The 20793-nt window shown below is 40.7% G+C and overlaps 1 protein-coding gene across 1 annotated transcript in view; it reads right to left on the reverse strand.

Moving 5' to 3' along the window:
* The window catches only part of LOC117827908 (dolichyl-diphosphooligosaccharide--protein glycosyltransferase subunit STT3B-like), a 129330-nt gene that overhangs the window by 53276 nt on the left and 55261 nt on the right, over positions 1-20793 (reverse strand). The window contains 1 exon segment of the mRNA XM_034704757.1: positions 9221-9508. Coding sequence (XP_034560648.1) covers positions 9221-9508 — 288 coding nt within the window.

The following is a 20793-nucleotide window of genomic DNA, read 5'->3' on the forward strand; positions in this document are numbered from 1 at the left end:
CAAGATACGATAACTGCTCACTGAGAGCCTGTAGCATGCATAATGAACGCTCTTTATTTACTTTCTGAAACACCCAGTTAGTGAACCAGTAACAGCTCCTTATCAGCCGCCAGTGTTATGAGGGAGAATATTCAGCAAATATATTTCACTCTGACTTTTTCAAATGAAGAGGTCTGGATTACATTATAGATTTAAATTATGAAATAATATTGAGAAAAAAAACATGATGAGTCTTGAATGAGATCAACTCTAAACTTAAAAATGTAAATTTTGCAATGGAAAGCTGGAAGCATATAGAAAGTTAACAACTGATAAAAACATGAGCGTAAATTGTGAATACTGCCTTTCACGTCTGATGTTTTTTAACTGCATGTGTAATTTTTTAAAATCACCACCCAATGCAGGAGCCACTATAGACACGTCTTTACCTGAAGTCCTGGAGGACTCGAGGTGTCTCTAAGAACAAACAGTCCATGTGAAACACATCAAGTAACAACCTTGACTTCTGTGTTTACTAAGTAAACAGCCGTGGCGTTGAGAAAATCATGTCCTTGCATTTGTTGTGTGGATGGTTGAGGCTTAACTGTTGTCTGAATCTGTAGCAGAGTGCTGTGCAGTAATTGACTCACCAAACTATCAGCTAAGGCAGAGCGTTTATCCTGAATGCAGATGAGCAGCATTGCACAGCCTTCAAATACACAACCGCATTAATGCTGGACTTGCAAAGTTTTTGTAGAGAGGGGATTTTTTTAATATGCCAGTGGTTTTCTATTGAATATTGTGTATGTGTTGAATAATAATCAGAGGAGTTTGAATACAACTTTTTTTTTACTTGGATACATTTGCTGGAGACAGTCTAGATTTATTCGCCTCTACAAATAGAGCTCCATCACACACATGAGGCTTATTTATGTCAGCTGTGATACTCTTTTCAGTGATACAGGACCTACAAGAAAAAAAAAAATCAGAATGTCCTTTGGCAAAGTAAACTCGGCATCAATAAGAAAGCAATGAAGCAGACACACACACGCTTCAGTCAGGAGCAAACAATGAAAACAATACTTGATTTGCATTTCAATTTCTTTTTGGAGAACATGAAAGACAGGTATTAACGGTGATAGCTGCATTGGAGGACAGTCAAAATCCTGATTCTGTTTTCATCTAAAAATGAGAAGAAATTATGCATCTGTTCAGTCTTTGTTTCACTGCTCGCATGTCGGGGAGGAGGCCTTGTGGGAGGGGGCAGCTGGCATCTTGCAGGGTTTAAATTTAATGAATAAAGCTTGCTGAAGCTGCTACTTGCAAATAACTTCCTTACCATCAATTTCTTCTTTTCCGTTATCTGCTAAATCTCCAATATTACATTTGGAATTGATTTAGCTTCCCCCCCCCCCTACATCTTCAGAATCAATTTTAACCTCCCCTCTCCTGCGACACCTGCTCCTGCACAGGCTAACTAAGCAGGGCGGCGAGGGGGGGGGAGTTCTTCCAAAGTGATGACTTCTATTGCCTCACTGTAACCTGTTACATTTATATTTTATCACTGCAGTCTACAGGAACATGAGGACATTCTGTTGATGGGAAATGTTCAGGGGAGAAATGTTGACATTGTATGAATGAGACACATGCCATTAGTGCTTCAATGTTAAGCATAAATATGAATGCAGGTATAGCAGACATTTTTCACAGTTTTCTGTGATTCTGGCTGGCATTAGCAGCAGAAATTAGACTACTTTTTTACAAAGGATGCACAATATATATCAGTCCAATACATTATCTGCCAATAATGTTTATCTTTAATTCAAGTGACACAATTTCAACCAACAAAAACAATCAATAAAAGCTGCTTATAGGTGGTGGTACACAATCTGCCGTTACGTGCAGGGAAGAAAATAAGCGCAACCAGAACTAGCTAACAAGAGAGTTAATATTGCATCACAAGTGTGTATGTTTTTCACTGTTTCAGAAGAGTGTAACATGATTGCGATTTTCAAACCAAGTGTTCCAAGTTTTCAGAGAAAGCGGGGGAAAAGTCTACAAGATTTAAAATAACACGTAAAAGTCTCCTGAAAAGTCATCACAGCAATGAACATGTACTGAAGAAATACAAAGCAGCATTAACCACACAGGGTTCCCACTCTTTTCCAGAGATCATTTTCCAGGACATTTCAAGGACATTTTCAGTGATGATCAAGCTGGTATGACAGTCTAAATTGAGTTCCTTATTTAGTTCCTAAATAGTCTAATATGTTCCTCTCAGTGGAAGTCTACATTGAAGACATGCAATCTATGGCTATCCATGAAATCATCTCTTACATGCTTAAAAATGATGGCAAATTGATTATAGAATAATGCAACCGCAGATGTACAGCACTTCACTTTATTAGTGCAACCAAGTAACAATGATGGGCAACTCTCATCTCAGCTTTCTCTTTTCTCAAAAAATATAAAATTAGCTAAATAAAAAACAAAAGATCCAGCAAAGGAATCAGGAAGCTGCCTTACTGACATAAAGGAATAATAATAATAATAATAATAAGAGGATCAGAGCATTAATGACCTAAATAGATCTGAATGACAAAAATGGCCACAAATGTTGAATGGGGATATGTTTTTTTAACCTTGTGAGATCGCACACAGTCATGTTGGAATCATTTTCCAGGACAATCCGTGATTTTCCAGGACATTTTACTTTTTCTCAGGCAGGTCCAGGTGTTTTCCAGGACTGGAAAACTGGTCAACTGTTTTCCAGGTTTTCCAGTTTTTCCAGGACGCGTGGGAACCCTGCCACAGCTTGTGTTAGCAACAACCCAAAAAATCAAATACATTAGTGACGATTCCACAGGCATTGTTTAAGCTTTTGAGACAACCCAAAAGGTTGAACAATGAAAGATAAAATCTCTGAATCTATAGCACTTGATGCCCAACATTTTTGAGGTAGAAGATCAAAGATTTCACCCGCTGGTAAAAGTATCTGGGATTAGGGCTGGGCGATAAAACGATAATGATCATTATTGCGATAAAAAATTCTCAATATAAATATAACAAATGTTTGATAAAAAGTCTATATATCTATAGACTTGTAATTACACCCCCAACCACTGGAAAGTGAAAGGGCGCTTATGTGTCTTAGAGGAAGAAGACGGCATTGAACAGCCAATCATATCGCAGGGTAAGAGGTGGCAGGCTTAAAGATGTTTGGAGCAGAGTGTAAACACAGCTGGAATGAGCGACAGTGACGATGATGAAATTGCAAAACCCACCAGCTCAAAGCAGAGTGAAAACGTACTCGACAAGTGGGCCACTAAACTTCATTGTTTGAGAAATTTGGGTTATTGACTAGACTACTAAATCCCAGATACAAGCTAACAAACCATCTGTTTTCTTCAACTTTCACTCAGGAGAAAAAATCTGCCTTTAAAATTAGATTAAAGGTGACATATCATGCAAAATTGACTTTTTAATGGTTCTTTACCTGAATTATGTGTCCCTGGCATGTCTACAAACCCCCCGAGAATGAAAAAAATCCATTCTGCCCCTGTTTTGATTTCTACACCTTTCTGTAAATGTGTGTGAAACGAGCCGTTTCAGACTTCCGTGTTTTTGTTACATAACAACAATATCCGGTCTGTCACGGAGTCAGAGCTCGGAGCTTGTTCAGCCCATAGACTGTATAAAATAATACTGAATCCCTCCCCCGTTTTTCATTACCTGCACAAATGTGTGCTAACAAGGAGCTTAGGAGGGAGGCATGCTAGTTGTAGGCTGTCTTAATAAACACAAAGGTCGGTTTTACTCCCCAGGTCTGCAGATTTGAAGATATAGTGGATGATTTTTATTTGTCATGGATAAGTGCTAGCGCTAATTAGCATAGCCACATAGCTATATGTTCATAGCTGTAGCTGTAGCTGTGTACCAAGACACACGTCGACATACTGACAAATAAAATAACAAGAAGCACTAAATCTGTGACCAATCCTTCATAAAAGGTCCTGCTGCCTTTCTGGCAGAGGTCAGTTTTACTCCCCACGTCTGCAGATTTGAAGATCTAGTGGATGATTTTTATTTATCATGGATAAGTGCTAGCGCTAGTTAGCATAGCCACATAGCTACATGTTCGTAGCTGTGTACCAAGACACACGTCTACATACTGATAAATAAAACAACAAGAAACACAGAATCTGTGACCAATCCTTCAGAAAGGTCCTGCTACAGGCGCCTCTCCGTCAGGATCAGATTCAGAGGGTTGAAGTAACGCGATCTCTGAGTAGCCGTGTATATTCAGCCAACATGTAAACATTAGATCAACGTGCTGGAGAGCCGAGGCACATCCACTTCCGGAGGGGGCGTGGTCAGAGGGAAAACAGAGTGTTCTGATGAGGAATGAAGAAGAGGACTTTTCAGGCATGCCAAAATCTGATTTCAAAGTGTTTTTTTGAGCATAAACTTTAAAGACATGTTTTGGGGACCTCTTAGACCAATATATATTGATGAAAAAAGCGTGATATGTCCCCTTTAAATAATGATTTGATATTTATTTATAATTATCGATATCGACTGATATGAAACATTTTATCGTGATGACATTTAGTATCGCCCAGCTCTATCTGGGAATCAGTTTCCCTGCATTCACAGTGTGATCAACAACACTGTCCATGGCAAAACATTTTCTGTATCCTTATCTGTATCGGCTAACATGAGCAGGATATCATCCATTATCCCTAAATAAATCCCCATTGTGCATCTCTGCATTTTACCATTATAACGTAATACACTGCCTTTATCAACACATTTCAACCAGACGTGAAAAAGAATGTGATAAAAATCCGTCTCTTAAGTCCGGGGCTGCCAACATGCATAGTTTAACTCCTGCAAATATTACAAAATCTTTCCACTGGAGAACACTTGCTCACCTCCTCATTTGCTTGGCACTAACAGTGAGCGGCATAATTATTTGGACAATGGAGCGTTTTCTGTTATTTTGGATTTGTACACCCACACGAAAGAGCTGCATTAAAACTGACTTAAACAAGTATTTGCTTTCTGGGCAGACTTTCAGCTTCAATTGGAGGGAATTGACAACAAATTTAGGAAGAACTGGGCTTGAATGAGAATGATTTCGAAACATAGACACATACCTGGCATTCCAGAATACCAAAAGTAATTGAACTAAATGGAACAATAATCCATTAAGTTGTATATTTGTTATTTGTTTATGATTTGTTGTGAATTCTTGAAATGCAATCAATGACAGGCAAAAGTTTTAACTCTACATTCAGCACCAGGTGCCCTGATGATGTCCACCAGGCTTCTGCTGCAGCTGTCCTCACTTCCTGCTAGGTTTGGGGCTCTCAACCTTCAATCTTGCTTTCACTAACCGAAAAGCTTCCTCTATTGGATTCAGGTCAGGTAATTGAATAAGTCTTTCAGGAGCATGGCACTTTTGGGGTCTTGAAAACGTCTTCAGTTGCTTTGCCAGGATGTGCAAGGTTATTGTCCCGCTGTAGTGTGAAGCAACGTTCAATTAAATCTGAGGCCCTTGGTTCAACCTGAGCAGATGGGATTGCTTCAAACTCCTAGCGAATCTGCCTGCTGCTTTTGTCAGCAGGTAGGTCATCATCAAACACATCAACAATGTTCTGGTTTTACAGGCTGATGACCTCATGGGCATTCCCCACATCGCTCTTTCAAAATTCTAGTAAAGGTGTGATAAATCAGTCCTCAGGTTCTGACTCATCTGTGTAGTTTTACAGGCAGGTCTATGAGAATCGTAAGCTGTTTGCAAATGGTGGTGAAACCCCTGAAGTTATCTGATAAAGTTTTCTCCTTATGGTTTCTGACACGTGTTACTCATGGGGAGCCCTCTTGATGTGGGTGACTGTCAAGTAAAGAGTGTTTCTTTATGGGAAAAGTGTTCCTCCATCATGCACATATGTAGTTCTCTTTACCTGACAGCTGATTTGGAAAAACCTAATATTTCTGCCATCTTTTTCCCCTCTTTTTTTTAAACCTCACAAGAGCCTTCATATCTTTTTCATTATCCCCTTTTCTGTCAACAACTTGATGGATACCAGCAACTCAGAAAACACTTTTAATTAAACGAATAACCTTCAGCTATCAGGTCCCTCTCTTTTGGAATCATTTACCAGTCAGGGTCTGGGAGGCAGACACCCTCTCTACTTTTAAGAGTAGGCTTCAAACTTTACTTTTTGATAACGCTTATCGCTAGAGCTGGCTCAGCCTTGGACCAGCTCTTAGTTATGCTGCTATAGGCTTGGACTGCTGGGGGAACTGACACACTGGGATCCGACCGCCCCTGCCCCATTAAAGTTACTAAGCATATCATTTTCTGGAGTCCCTGAGCTCCCTTGTCTCGTAGTTTCCTCTGAGTCACTCCTGTAGGTGACCTGCTGCTGTGGATGTTCCAGACTCCAGCTGCTACGGACGAATAGCTACAACTATTATAACTATCCGTCTCACCACAATCATCTCTCTCTCGCTTTTCATCTCTTCTATCCCACTTTCCAACCCCAACTCTGTCAGCAAATGTCTGTCTAAAATGATTCTGGTTCGACTCAAGGTTCCTGCCTTTTAAAAGGACATTTTTCCTTGCCTGTAACTTGCTTAATACTCTAACTTTAGGGCTCTGCTCATGGTGGATTAAGATGAGATAAGACTGAGTCTTACCCTGTCTTGATGTTGGGTCTTTGTTAATAATATAACAGAGAGTACGGTATAGACTTGTTATGTTTGTAAAAGTGTCTTGAGATAACATTTATTGTGATTTGGCACTGTATAAATAAAGATTGATTAATTAATTTGCCATTACACTTATGAACATAAGATGGAAGAAGGGGCTGGTTTAGCTCACTTAAAGCTGGCGCTCCATGTATAGTTACCACACTTCTCTACTTTGGTTCCACTTTCAATCCTGTTTCTATCTGCCGTATGGCATCCACCACTCTCTCTCCCCACATTTTCTATCTCTCTTCAGCTGTCCTATAAAACAAAGACAAGAAGCCCTCTGGTACTGGACAGCTGAACAGCCTTCAGTCTTGTTACTTTTGGTCTCGGGGGGACTGCAAAAATAAATGTCTGCATCCCTTATGTCCTTAATTACATTTGGATGTAAATACCCTCACATTAAAGCTGGAGAGGGGTGCTTCAATGAAATGACGTACATTCTAGTTTAGCTTTAAATTCACTTAAATGGTGCTGGGAGCCGTTTACCAAACATGGCGCCACTGCAGAAATTCTAAAGGAGCTGGCTGTATATGTTTCTTAATGCACAAATGAACACTGTGGCAGTTGCATCAGCTTGAAGTGGAGCTAAGGCACTTCTTTTTAAAGGTTTTTCTTTTATCTACTGTGGCTTGTATTGCACCCTATTTGTAGTTTGATAAAGGCGTCTGGCAGCTGAATATATGCTTCGGCAGCAAGCAGACAGACCCACGTAACACATTTATATCATTTTATTCCTACTTTTGATTCTAGTTTTTTGTACTTCTACAATATTTTACCAATTTACTGCATATGTGCCTTCACATTCAGATATATCTTCAACAACATTGACCCTGCAGTACAATTTTAAAATTATTTGTTGCATCTAAATTGCCTCTACAATCTCTTCCTGCCCACCTTCTGTCAGTGGAAAAGTGGTCGAACAGAGGAGTTTATTATTTCCACCTTCATCAAACTGACTTTCTCATTAGCATGGCTCTTTTCTATCTCACGTTTTTGTCCCTCATGTTTTCAAATAAATATCTGGCTCTTACTTTGGTCTTTTTATTTCTTTTCATTCTGACTTTGAAAATAAAAGATAAGAATGTATCACTTAATGAATACAGCTCAGTGCGGAATGGCAAGCTCTTTCATATCTGTCAAGGTCGACTACAAAAACAAAGCAGAGGTGCTGGAAAAAAGGTTCTTATATTTCTTACACAAACACACATATACATAGAGTCACACACACAAGATGCATTCAAAGTAAGATAGCTGCAGGCGGTAAGGTAGCTGTCGACGAAACTGAAAAGAGTGGACACAGTCTGTCCCGGACATCTTTCACCCTGAAAAACTCCTTCCTTCCCCTAACTGTGGAGGACCATTTCTAAAACATTTTCCACTGCAGCTTCTGAAAATGTCCGAGCTGTTTTCAAAAATAACACTTTCTCCTCTTTCTTTTTTCTTTGTGGGTCTACCTTAGCTTGTGTCAAGGTCTACCCGTGCAGGGCAATGATAGGTAAGAAAAGTTTGTTTTAATCTCAGAAGAGTATGCTATTTCTCACACACAAGAACATGTTGAAATTGAGTTTGTGCAAATTTAACAAGGTCAGGTTCACTCTAGAAGAAAAACTGAGTTGTTTTTTTTTGTTTGTTCTTTTTCAAAGTAAAATGGGGGTGGTGGGGGGGTATTCAACCTTTAACCTGAGAGCTTTTCTACTCTACTCTAAAAGGTCAGCTTATTGTGAAGCTTTACAGTGCGGCATGCGCTTTCCTAGCCTCCACATGGTCTGCAAAGATGTCCAATGTGCCTTTCAAGGCTCTGGATAAATAATTCAACATGTGAGGCCTGGTAAGATTGAAAATAGGTCCACTTTCCAGACCACATCAAGCCCATGCCCTAAAAATGAACAAAGGACAGAGTTCTCACAAGGGAGGAGGGATTTTGACATTTTTCTTTGGGCTCAAAAGATTTCAAAGCTGACCAGGAGTGGGCACATGATCAGGCTTTGTTCTGATTCTTCTGAAAAATGAGATGTTACAAATGTAGTATAACTATAGAGAGGTGTATTATCACATGTTTTCCCTTCTTGAAACTAATAGGTAATCATCTGAAAACAATATATGACCCTGGGAAGGATGGCAATTTTTTCTGGTGAAGCCAGATGCTGCAGAGATATAGAGTAACTACTTCCTGTTTTCATGCACTGCATTGTTTTCAGTCCAAAAAAGTGACTGTGCTCAGATCAAATTTGGCCGTTCAGATATATCTACAAAATAAACAGGACCATTTGTTTGTATCTGTTTGAACTCAAAAGAGAAAGCAATTTCCTTATGATTTGGTTGCAATTAAAAGGTCTTAAGTTTGCTGATATATGAACAACATAATGCAGACTTGAAAAAAATAAGGTAAAATAAATCGTGATCTCTATTGTTGACAGACCTGACAAAGATTGTATTTTTCCTTTTCATATACAATAAGCTTCTTCAGCATACATACCCAGAGGTAGTAGGTGAATTGCAGGGCGAAGATTGCAATGCCTTCATTGTCAAAAGAGCCAGCGACAGAGCGGGAGATGTAGCCAGGGACGATGGCGATGAAGCAGGCCGCCAGCAGCCCTGCACCCTGGTTCCACAGCTCCCGTGTCAGCAGGAAGGTGGAGATGGCGGTCAGCCCACTGAATACCGGAGCCAGAAAGACACACACGTCACGGATGTGTACGGTGATGTGCAGCAAGTTGAGCACATAGTGGATGAGACCGGCTGTCACCATTAAGCCTGGGTATACCTGAGTGAAGAAGCACAGAGGACAGCGAGAGGATGTGAGATCAAGGAGGATGACGTTTAATGTTACAATGTCATTTAGCAGTCACTTTTATCCAAAGCGACGTCAAACGAGACATTAATGACATCAACATGGGCAAAAGGAAATTGCTGGGAACATTTTTTTGTGTTTTTTGATGTTTTTAAACCAAACAACCACTAAATGAATATAAGAATAAAAAACTTGTTTGCATTTTCTACACGTAGGCATTGATAGCTGAGAGTAAGAGAGAGAACAAGATGAGAGAGGACAAGATAGACCAAGAAGAACAGACTGATTTCAGACACATAAGGTTTAAACAAACGAGATTAATTATACTTTAAACAAAAACTTGTAAACATATTAAAACTGAAATCAACTAAGCCTGCCTTTAGAGTGGCAGTAATTAACACTGTGCACGGACACGTGCAGCTGCAACTTATCAATATTGTCTTCATCAATTAATTCTGTTGATCAGTTCATACTATTATTAAAATGTTTAATCATTTGGCTTGTTGAAAAGTAAGCAAACAGTAAACAACACTCTAAGTTGCATGTAGTTTATCAAAAATGATTAAAAAGTCTTTATTTTCACAGAAAGGGAAAATGTGAGAACAGAATCAAAATTTTCATCCATTCTTTTAGTTTACTTTTGAACCATAAAGTCTAATAATTGATGCATTATAAAATATTAAGCTGCAGAGATATAGTATGTGACGCCAAAATCTCTAACTGTACATAATACCACCCAACATTCAGCAGCTAACTAAATAATCTTGATGCAAAGAACTGGTTCTTGTGTCTCTCATCAAACTTTGTCCCGGCCCCTCTATTAACCAAAATCAAGATCCCTGTATATCGAAAAAATTAAGACACTTCACTTATTCACTGCATTACCATATGTCAAAAGCATGTATCACATTCTTAGGGAAATTTTCCTGGTCTGCCATTCTAACAGTGAACAATAAAATGGCACTTGAGCGCCAGTTTGGCCTGGTTATCATCCGGAGGCTATCATCCTCAAGCAGGCGACCTTGGTTTGATTTCATAAGCTGCAGTTCCTTGATTGTCCACTAGAGGCTGGCATCGGAAGAATCTGAAGCCACATACACACCTGTTCAAAAAAGCTGATCTTTACAGCAGAAATAAACATGTTTAAAGCCTGGTACAAACAATGATTTTGGTTGGTATTAATTGCTCATTTCTCTAACAGGGGTGATTTATTGTAAATCTCAGTATTTTAGAAGGTATTAAGATTACAAGTTTTGCATAATTAAGTATAGCTTGACTGACAGGCGGGAACACTGTAGCTGTTACTAGGAGGCTCAAAGCCCGCGTCAACTCTGCCTCTTGGCCTCTTGCTAGGTCGACCAAAGTTAGGTTGAGTCAGCATTTCCTAATTAGTGTCCATCGATTATAGGCTACAAAACTCTGCTACAGAAACAAATCGCAGGGACTATGTCCATGTATAACACATTCTATGCTCACTCCATGCTCTCCCTCTCTGTTTCCTGCTCTATTCCCTCTGAATAAAGGCATACAAGCCTGAAAGATTTTTTTTTTAAATGATGCTGATAGACAAAAACTGGTGCATAAAAAAAAATATCAAAATGGAGGAAAATAAATGTTTGGTGCTAAAAAAATTCCCAAGGCCCTCCTGCTGGTAAAAGAAATATTTAATAGTAGCTATTGAACTATCTAATTGAATTAATCAACAGGTTTTTGCTAAGAAAATAATGTTAAATAAACACACAGGCAGCCAATGCCCCACAACCACAAGTATACGGTCATTCTGTTGGAAACACTGTTGAGGTTGTATAAGGCTAATTAAGATGTTCTGCCAAGAACAACTGTCAACGTATGCTTACATTTTTTTCATTAGCCAGTCTTTAAACACTGCTACAATCCATACTGTGGTCTCCTTAGTGTTCACATAAAGTGTGCTTTTCAATGTTGTTGATTTCTCTGTCAAAGATCTGTTTCAGTTCTTTTCTTCAACTGCGTCCATGGCAATGGTCTTTTACTCACGGCAGCAGTTTGCTCTACAGAAATAACAGGCCTCAGAATGCCATAATTGACTAAACGGAATCGAGCGTTCAACAAAGCCTTGTAATAAAATGAATTAAAGCCTCTGCTCAACGGGAGCTAGAGCGTGAGCAGGCAAGGCATCATGGCTATGTCTCATATGTACAAGGGAGCAGATCCAATTAGGGCCCTGTGCAGAACACTACAATACACAGGATGTCTGCAGTAAAGAGAAAGAACAAGGCTGTGTTTAACGTGTGAGTGATGTCCCTGATGTATGCACACTGCAGCCCCGGTTCACGCACTCTGCCTTGCAGCTAATAAACTCGGGTCTTCACGACTCTAATTAGCCAGTGCCAAGGAGACTCGAGCTTTATCAACTCATCTACTAATATGAAAATCAACCGTGTCTGGCCTCTCTGCTCTGAGGATTGGAATCTGTTGAATGCCATTTACAGAACTACTATTGTAATTATTAGCCATTTTGAACTCTGTGGTAGTCGAGAGCAGGTCCCCAGAAGATTGCATCGATCATTGATGATGTTCATCACAGCCAAGAACATTTTTTGCATGGAGTTTGAGCTTGATGAATAAGAATCCTGGGGTGTAATTTATAAACACTTGTCCTTAAATTTGGCATTCGAGAGTGCATCACGTTGCGTGTTCATTATGGAAATATCATCTTGAGCTGACAAAAGCTGTTACCCTAAAAGACCCTGAGTCATTGTTTTTATGACAACAAAGAGTGGTTGATTGGCTTGGCAGCCTGCTGTTGTTAGAGACTGTCACATTAGAGAAGCCTTCCTTCCTTATCTGTGGCTGAGAGAAAGAGCAGCAGACAGTTGTCCTCAGGGGACTGAAGGGTGGGAAGGAGTGAAAAGGGAAATATAAAAACACAGAGGGCAGCTGGACTGGTCCAAGCTGAACAGCACAAAAGTGTCACATATACTGATACAGCCTCGTCTATCTTCCAAACGGTGTGACCCATTCAAGTGCTGAAAGACTTCACGCTATCATGCACAATTAATGAGGACTGTCAGGATCATTTGGATGATGATTTTGAATAAAAAAGGGGGGCGGGGTGATGGTGAGAGGAGACAGCGAGACATTAGTTCAATGTGGAGGCATGCCGTAAAGGAGATGATGAAAGATAAAAGGTTGGAGAGATGGAGGAGAGGGCAAGAAACATAATGGCTGAAAGGAGAGAAGGGGTGTGTTAAACAGTGTGCAAGCGGGTAAAAGGTGGAATACAAAAGACAAGAGGCACGGTCACCGCTGTCAGCCGGAGCAAAGGTGCCGTTATGAATTCCACCTGGAGCCAGAAGGGTCCCGGACCACTGCTCAGCATGAGAAAGGACTTTGACATTGTTCAAATGTCAGGACAGCTTTTCAGTGAAACGAGGATGGAATCCAACTTTGTCATTCATAAACTTTTTTTTTTTCCACACAAGGGCCATAAGCTGCGAATGCATTGTGGGCTACGGAACAGACTGTGCCAATCGGAGATGAACCAAGCACTCGTCCACACCCCTGCATGTTTTAAAAGCATAAGCTGGATGCAAATAAAGAGCTCTCTCACACTCGTTTTTGTGGTTTTGAATGCAGTGTGGGAGGAAACTAAATGCCCTTCTTCCCTGAAGCCTGTCTATGTGCAGAAAACATTCAGCTCAGTCATGCAAATGTGTGGGATTTTGACAATTAGCCTACACATTTAATGAGTAAGGCTTTCCGTTACACCAGCAACTGCTGTCACAGTGCCCTTGGGCAAGGCAAGAGATAATTGTCTCCACTGATGTATAAACACTGAAGGTAACGGTCTACATGTGAGCAGGCTGGTTGAGGGTCTGCAATAGCCCTGTCAGATCTCATCATTTCACCCCTTCTTACATCTTGCTGCATTTTGCATAGATTTGCATGTTATAGGGAGACATTTGCATCTAGTGCGGCCAACGGAATGACCCGCCCACCTGCTATTGAAATGGCTGTGAGCCCTTTAAGGGAGAATGTGACTTACCATCTGTCACTAAACTCCTTCCAAGTCAAACATGGGTTATTAGGAGACCTAGCTACGGTCAGCTCACACACAGCAGATGGGAACTGTGGTTTTTAAGCAAATGTTACTCAAACAAGAGTAAACAATGCATTTGTTGGGGACTATTTTAGTCCCAAACAGTTGGTGAGATAGAGAGGATGTACAAAAGCAAGGTTACACACTGTTTCAACTGAAGACAAAGTAAACTGTCCTTTGTTTTGGTATTAAAGGTACCATAAAATCCAGAATATAGGTTCCACTGGTGTGTGACAATCTGTTTTTGGGAGGCTCCCAGAGGAAGCCTCCCTGTTTGCATTCAGCAATGTTTAGTTTCTGGGCAGCTGCGTAACAATCTGTTTTTTCCATCCACTTACTTGGACAGTAGTTGAGCTTAGCTTACTACAGTAGTGAGGTACCGAGGGACCCACTTCTTACAACCTATCGGCTGTGACCCTTGCCACCCATTTCTTATTGTCTTAGTGGCTTTTGATAAAATCATAACTAGGGATGGGAATCGAGATCCGGTTACAGATGATGACTGGTTCCAACCAGTTCAAGCCATTGACATAATTTCCCTTCTGCTTTACAGTTCCCTTATTGATACCTTCCACTTACTTCCCTATGCTTTGCAAAACAATGACATGATGCATTGCAAGAGGCAGTCAGTGCGTAGGATTACCAAGGAGTCATTGTTTATTTTGGGCGGGTGGGATTTCAAAAAGCAAAGCAGTAACCAATCTTGAACACCCTTTGTAAAGTGACATGTACAGCAGCCCTTTGGTTTCAGCCATAGGCTATTTAGACATGGATGCAATCTCAGTGATGTCACCCATTGGTTTCTGAAGAGACGCAATAACGCCCGACGATGGGGATCACCATGATGCAAATGCTGATTCCTACTAACTTCTGGTAAATCTAGAAAACAGCGAATACGTCAATTCAAGGCCGTAACCTGGCTGCCTAGTATATAGCTACAAGGCACCTGCCGTCAGTCACATCAGCCACACCCCTGATTATGTATATGTATGTATTAACTCTGAGCTTCAATCAAACAAACAAGTAAAACCAAAGTTAAATAGATGAGGTCCAGTGACCAAAATGTCTTTTGAAGCAGACTGTAAACAGGTTATTCTCTCTATTTTAATACAGGGCTCTTAATGGGGTGTCCTTAGCTATTGGAGCCTGCCTCAAGTGGACACTGCAGCTTTTTTGTATTTCTTCACTGGCTTAATTTTTCAGGAGGTTGCAGCAAACTGCTCGTAAGTTGCTTCCAACATGCACATCATCATCCCTTGGCTTCTTTTTTTTTTTAAATCACTTCTTATAATATTTGTAAAGCAACTTGACTTTGCGTACCTGGTGCAGAGGCAATCATCTGCAAACACATCTCATAAAAATTACACATGTCGCAAGGACAACATGTCAGGTGTAATTGCTTGGTAAATACTACACAACCTGTCCAGGCAAACACAAATTATACCCACTGAACTCCCTCTACTCACTCATTTTGTTACAGCACAGCTTCAAACTTATAAGAAAAGGACATCTTAGAGGGCATACTTCATAGCTACTTTTACTTTTCTATTTATATTTGATTGAAGATCATTTACGAACTGATGTATGCGATTAATGATGTGATATTGGATTTCTGAGTTATTTCCTGTGTAATAAAGGTATGTAAGACCCAAGCTAATTTTCTGTTTCACCTGAGTGGACCACAAAGCTAATTCAGAAAGTGAAATAAATGAAAGACATTGTGGCAGGAAATTGATGTTCAGGGAAACAGAGTTAATATTCATACAGGAAACAACCAAGAGAGAGTGGGAGCTATAAATGACTCTGATGCTCATCACAGCACCTATTGTCTTCTTACCTCAAACAAAACCTGAGCTCTGTTAGAGCAGACACTCTCCTTTGTCCTCTAGTTGCAGACCGGTCGAGTTTGAGGACAGTCTGCTGAGCAAACCAAAATATTTGAAGTGATGTTGTAATTGAAAATGAAATCACTTTCATGTGAAACTCAATTTGAGGGGAGGAAAGATCAGCTCAACACTCTATGATCCTTTTCAAAGAAAGTGTGTGTGAATGACTCTGCGGTTATTTGTTGTTTTATAACTCATGCATTCATGAAATGTCAGTACAAGTGTACAGGGGAAATATGTGAGCTGTGTATGCTTATTTGTATGCAAAAGACAATGCATCATGAAGCCAAGGGATCTTGTAAATGTCATGGAAATTCACTTTAAATTGCATGCCTTCCATTTCCGATTACCAGTCTAATCAGGAGTTTTAGCTTCCTCGCTTTGACTACAAGGCTTATCCCAGCATTCATGTACTATAACATAACCAGCACATCCATTATTACAAGCCAGGCCTGTCATATGCAATTACCATCTGCTATTGGTAATTGCATATGACAGCAGACTGCTGATGGATGGGATTTTGATTCCAATTCCTGCGTCCCGTGCAGTGGCGAGTACTATTTTCAAACATCTGCATGTGGCATGACTGCAGCTCCTGCCCTCCACCATCTGCTCAGTGCTGTAATGATAACGGTGGCTGATGGGAAATAAAACAAACATGCTTTTGCTGTCTTAACTATGCAGAGGAACTTTTGTGCGTTTACACAAGACTACACCGGAGACAACTGGTCAAGAAAGGGGCCGTAACTGGATTAGTAATGATCTGATAATCTGTTTTTCGGGCCTATTGTTAAACTGAGAAAGCGCCCTAAAATAGCACAAGGCTATACACTTCAGAGTTTCAGCACAGAATGCATCCAGTTCATGCAGATGACCAGACACAAATTGAAACCATTGACTGGATATAAAGAAGGACAATGCACCTCAACCCCCTTCCAAAGTACAAAAGTGATTACAAAATTGAGCTAAATTAAAAAGCTCTGCAATGGGCGGTGACATTGCCACAGAATACAACATTTTTTGAGGGTTTACTAGCATGAATTTGAATGTAGCATGTCTTCAGGACTCCGTCAGGCTCAAAGCCCGCCTTTTTCCGTCACAACCGCTCGACAGCAGCAATATGGCTCCCACTGACGAATGGCCTTAAAACAGCGCTTCAGAAACAGATGGGTGACGTCACTTATACTACGTCCATTTATTATACAGTCTATGGTTTCTCCCCACCGCTCCTACTTTACTCTGCTAATCCTGTGCATACAAATGAATATCTGAACATATATTGGCATGAGGAGAAAAATTATAATGACAACAAATGATGTTAGAGAAAAAACATTGGTTGTAAATTTTTGTGTTCAAGTTTGACTCATGTCCCATCTGTTTACATTGATGAGGCTGACATTTTGGGGTTTTGAGGCTCTATTTAGAGATGTAGTGGATAAAGTATGTAACTGGGAAGAAAGAGTGGGGAATGATATGCGACAAAGGGACAACCAGGCCAGCCAGTTCTTGGACTATGGCCTCTGGACACTGGGTGTGCAAATTCACCACTAGGTCAAACTGGTGCCCAGACAAAGGTGGACAGTCGATAATGATATGATATTGCTAACCCTTACCCTAGCTCTAACCCTAACCCCAAAAGGAGCTCTTGATGCTTTCGTGTCACTTTCGGCGGCTGCCAAGTTTTCCACATTTATATAGTCTATGGTGAACACCGTGGTTATTATTTGACAGTCCTTGTATGGTTGCTTGTTGAGATAAAGTTAAACATACACCATGCAAAACCTCCTCTGCCTCTCTTTTGGAGACGTTGACCTTCAGGGCTTATTAGATTTAGTTTCTACTCCTGATGTGCTCTGATTGTCAATGTTTTTCTCAGAAAAGCAACCCCAGAAAATTCACTGCTCTATTCAGTTTATGAAAACCTGTTCTTCTTTTATGTCAATATTACAGACATACCCACATTAGGGTTTGGCGAATTGGTGCCATTGTCCATTGTTGAAGGCTATTAGTGACTTAACGGCCAATCAACATCTAATCATTATAATTTTATACCTCTCCTTGATAATACACGAATGTGAACTACTTGATTACCCAAACAATCAATGGAATAATCTCTAGGAGTACTCAAATACGACAATAACCCATAGCTGCACAGGAAGGCAGAAAGAGCCAGAGTATAGGCCAGGCCCTAAACTGACTCCAATGATGGAAACATGTTGAAGGACATTTCCTCATTAGCTTGGGGCTGAGTACGTTCAGTATGTAATCCTGATGCATCATTAGGTTCATGCAATTACAGCTCAGTGCCAACCCGGGGAGTCCATGAAGCTCAGTCAAATGAGAAGACAAACAGGTGAGAGTATTAACGGGAGAGGTGGATGAATGGATATGTCCACAGAATACAGGATGCAGGGCAGGGAGGACGAGGTCAGGAGTAACTATGCACAGAGGAGGGGAAGTAAGAGGTAAATTGTGTGGAATCAACACGTTGGATTTTTTTACTGATGTTCTAATGTTCAGTGTTTCACAACACTGGTTGCTGCTGGTAAGCAGGGAGGCCAGGGGTGCAGAGGGGAATCTGTCAAGTTAACAGCTCACTGTTGATACTGGATTGTGACTAAAATCCGAGCTGCCCGATGGAGGCTTATGGAGCTCTTTGGTATCCTCACACTGGCTCACCTAACCCGAGATAACCCAGTGCAACCACCCTTTAAATCCCCCCCCAAAAAACACAGTCAGCAGTGAGGATTTCTGTGACAACAGACCCAAGAGCTCTCTCACATTTTCCCTGCCCAGACGAGGACATTAATACAAACTACATATGGATGTATATGAGAAATATCTTTGTGCTCATAAATATTTACATCAGGTGCTGATATTTCTGACTCTTTTGCCTTACGATTCAATCAAAGTATAATTTGATGCCTGACTTTCTCAATAATGGGCTGACTGCAGCCAGTTTGACTGTTGCTCAGAATATCCTTTAAAATAAAATGGATTGAGACTGCAGATATTTCAGATTCTGCACAAATACCTGCTCTGTGCTGATGAAAAAGTCTCATTCTCTTCATCCTTTTTGCCTTTCAACTAAGTCAGGGTCACAGTGGAAGCATGTAAAGAAGCATCCATTTCCCCTGGAAGCACCTCCTGCGAGATTCCTAAGTATTCCTGGGTCAGGATGGATGTGAAATCCCTCCAGCATGTTCTGAGTCCACCAGGGATCTTTTCCCAAGTGGAGAAGCCAAGACTAATTCACTAAGCAGGGGTAAAGGAGGCTTCCTGACCAGATTCCCAAACAGTCTTGACTTTTATATTAACACAGAGGAGCTGTACGACAGGATTTATTTTATACACGTCTGAGCTCCTCGTCCAATCCCAAAGAAGAAGTCCAGAAACTTGATGTTGAAAAACTCATTAAAGCAGCTTGAGTGTGTGCTCATTCTTTCAGCCTCTACGCGGAGCCCATGACCACAGGTGAAAGATCAACTCCTAAATCCAGAGATTTGCCTTCAGGCTTAGCTCCCTCCATAGTGAAGTACAAAACCCACATGATTGGCAATGCGGTACCAATTTGAACAAGTTCCCAACTAACTTGTACTCTCCCACCTAAGGTCAAACTGAGGGAGGCAATCTAGCAGAGTAGCATGGTCTCAGACTTTGGAGTTGCTGACTCTCATTCCCCCCAGCTTTACAGTCCGATACAAAGCAAGGCAGTTCACATCAGAGGTCACTGCACGAACAAGCCAACACCATTATCATCAGTAAAGTGTATGAGATGCAATTTTTGAGATAAACAAACTGAAACTCTACGTCTGGGCTGAACTTTTGGATTCAACCATTAAAATCATCAGGGAAGAACCTTGATGTAGCCCAATGTCATCAGGTAATCTCCCTTGCCATGTCATTCTTGTAAACTTTTGTATTTACTTTATGAGTACCCTTGTCATCTCATATCCCCAAGTCACTGCCCTGCAGACAAACCACTGGACACCATTTAAAATCAATTTCCAACAAAAAAAGTCAATGGACAAATCTCTGTCCCCCCCACACTATTTCTAAAAGATTTAAAAGTATCTTTCTTCTAGTGCCTTTGCATAATGCACCATAATGCATGTCAACTGCTTCTCTTAGCCCTGACCCTTTGCACTGAATTTGCTTCCATATAAAGATGTTTTAATGAGACATTCATTTTTTAATTAAGAAGAAACCAAAGCAGGTGGAGCTCGGTTTGATTCAGAAAGTGGACTGTTTATTCAGCGCTTTCTTTAGCCTTCTGACCACTTAAAGTGCTTTTACCTTACAAGTCTCATTCACCCATTCACATACATTCATACACTGATGGCAGAGGCTGCTATTTTAAGAGCCCATCAGTGTTAAAGAATCCAATTCACACACAGTGATGGCACAGCCACCAGGGGGTAGTTTGGGGTTAAGTGTCTTGCTCAAGGACACTTAGGCATGTGTACAGTGAGACCTGGGACTGAACCCCTACCCTTCAAATTGAGAGACAACCCACTCTACCATTGAGTCACAGCAGCTCCACAAAATGTCAGTTTCAAGCTGTTTTCACATAGGCACAAAACTTTAAAACTTCCTGACATTTTCCAGGGGGAATGCATGGGGAGATGCATTTCTTCACCCTGATTTTACCCGGACTGTTTTCTGGCAGCTTCCTGGTAAAAAAAAAATCTGCAAGAAATTGGGGTGAAGTGATGTGAAAATGCAGCAGGAAATATTTGAGATGATGTTTATGTTATGTGATCAGTGTGAACCTGGAAGTTTACAGCAAGAAAAAGAAGACACCCAAGGATAAGGGAAGATAATCACTGTCAGGACAAGAACAGGCAAGACGTCCACATGGTCATTTTCCTCGTAGCATTGATATGAAAGTCATGTCCTCCCTCCTGAGACTCCTTCATCTAACAGAGGAAACTTTGTGCTTTGAGGAACATGTTTGAACAAGCTACTTGGAAAATTTTTGGTGACATATTCTACATATATACACATGTTAAACTGTAGTGAAATGTGTATTATTGCTGGTATTATGGCATGAAAACCATCCACAGGTCATTTTCAATGTCTAATTTTGACAATAACTATGTGCGGCTCTTGATTTGCATAGCTTATGAGCCATGCCTAAGCCTGCAGGCTGTGGGGCTGTTTGGCCTGGAGAGGTTTAGCAGTGATACCCAAAGGGATAGAACCTTTACTTACAGCCTCCAATCCATTAAGAACCACTATCACCCCTAGTGAGTGATCAAGTCAACAAGCAGAGCTCACCAGTCCCCATG

This window comes from Notolabrus celidotus, chromosome 16, assembly GCF_009762535.1.
Source record: "Notolabrus celidotus isolate fNotCel1 chromosome 16, fNotCel1.pri, whole genome shotgun sequence".
Taxonomy (NCBI): Eukaryota; Metazoa; Chordata; class Actinopteri; order Labriformes; family Labridae; genus Notolabrus; species Notolabrus celidotus.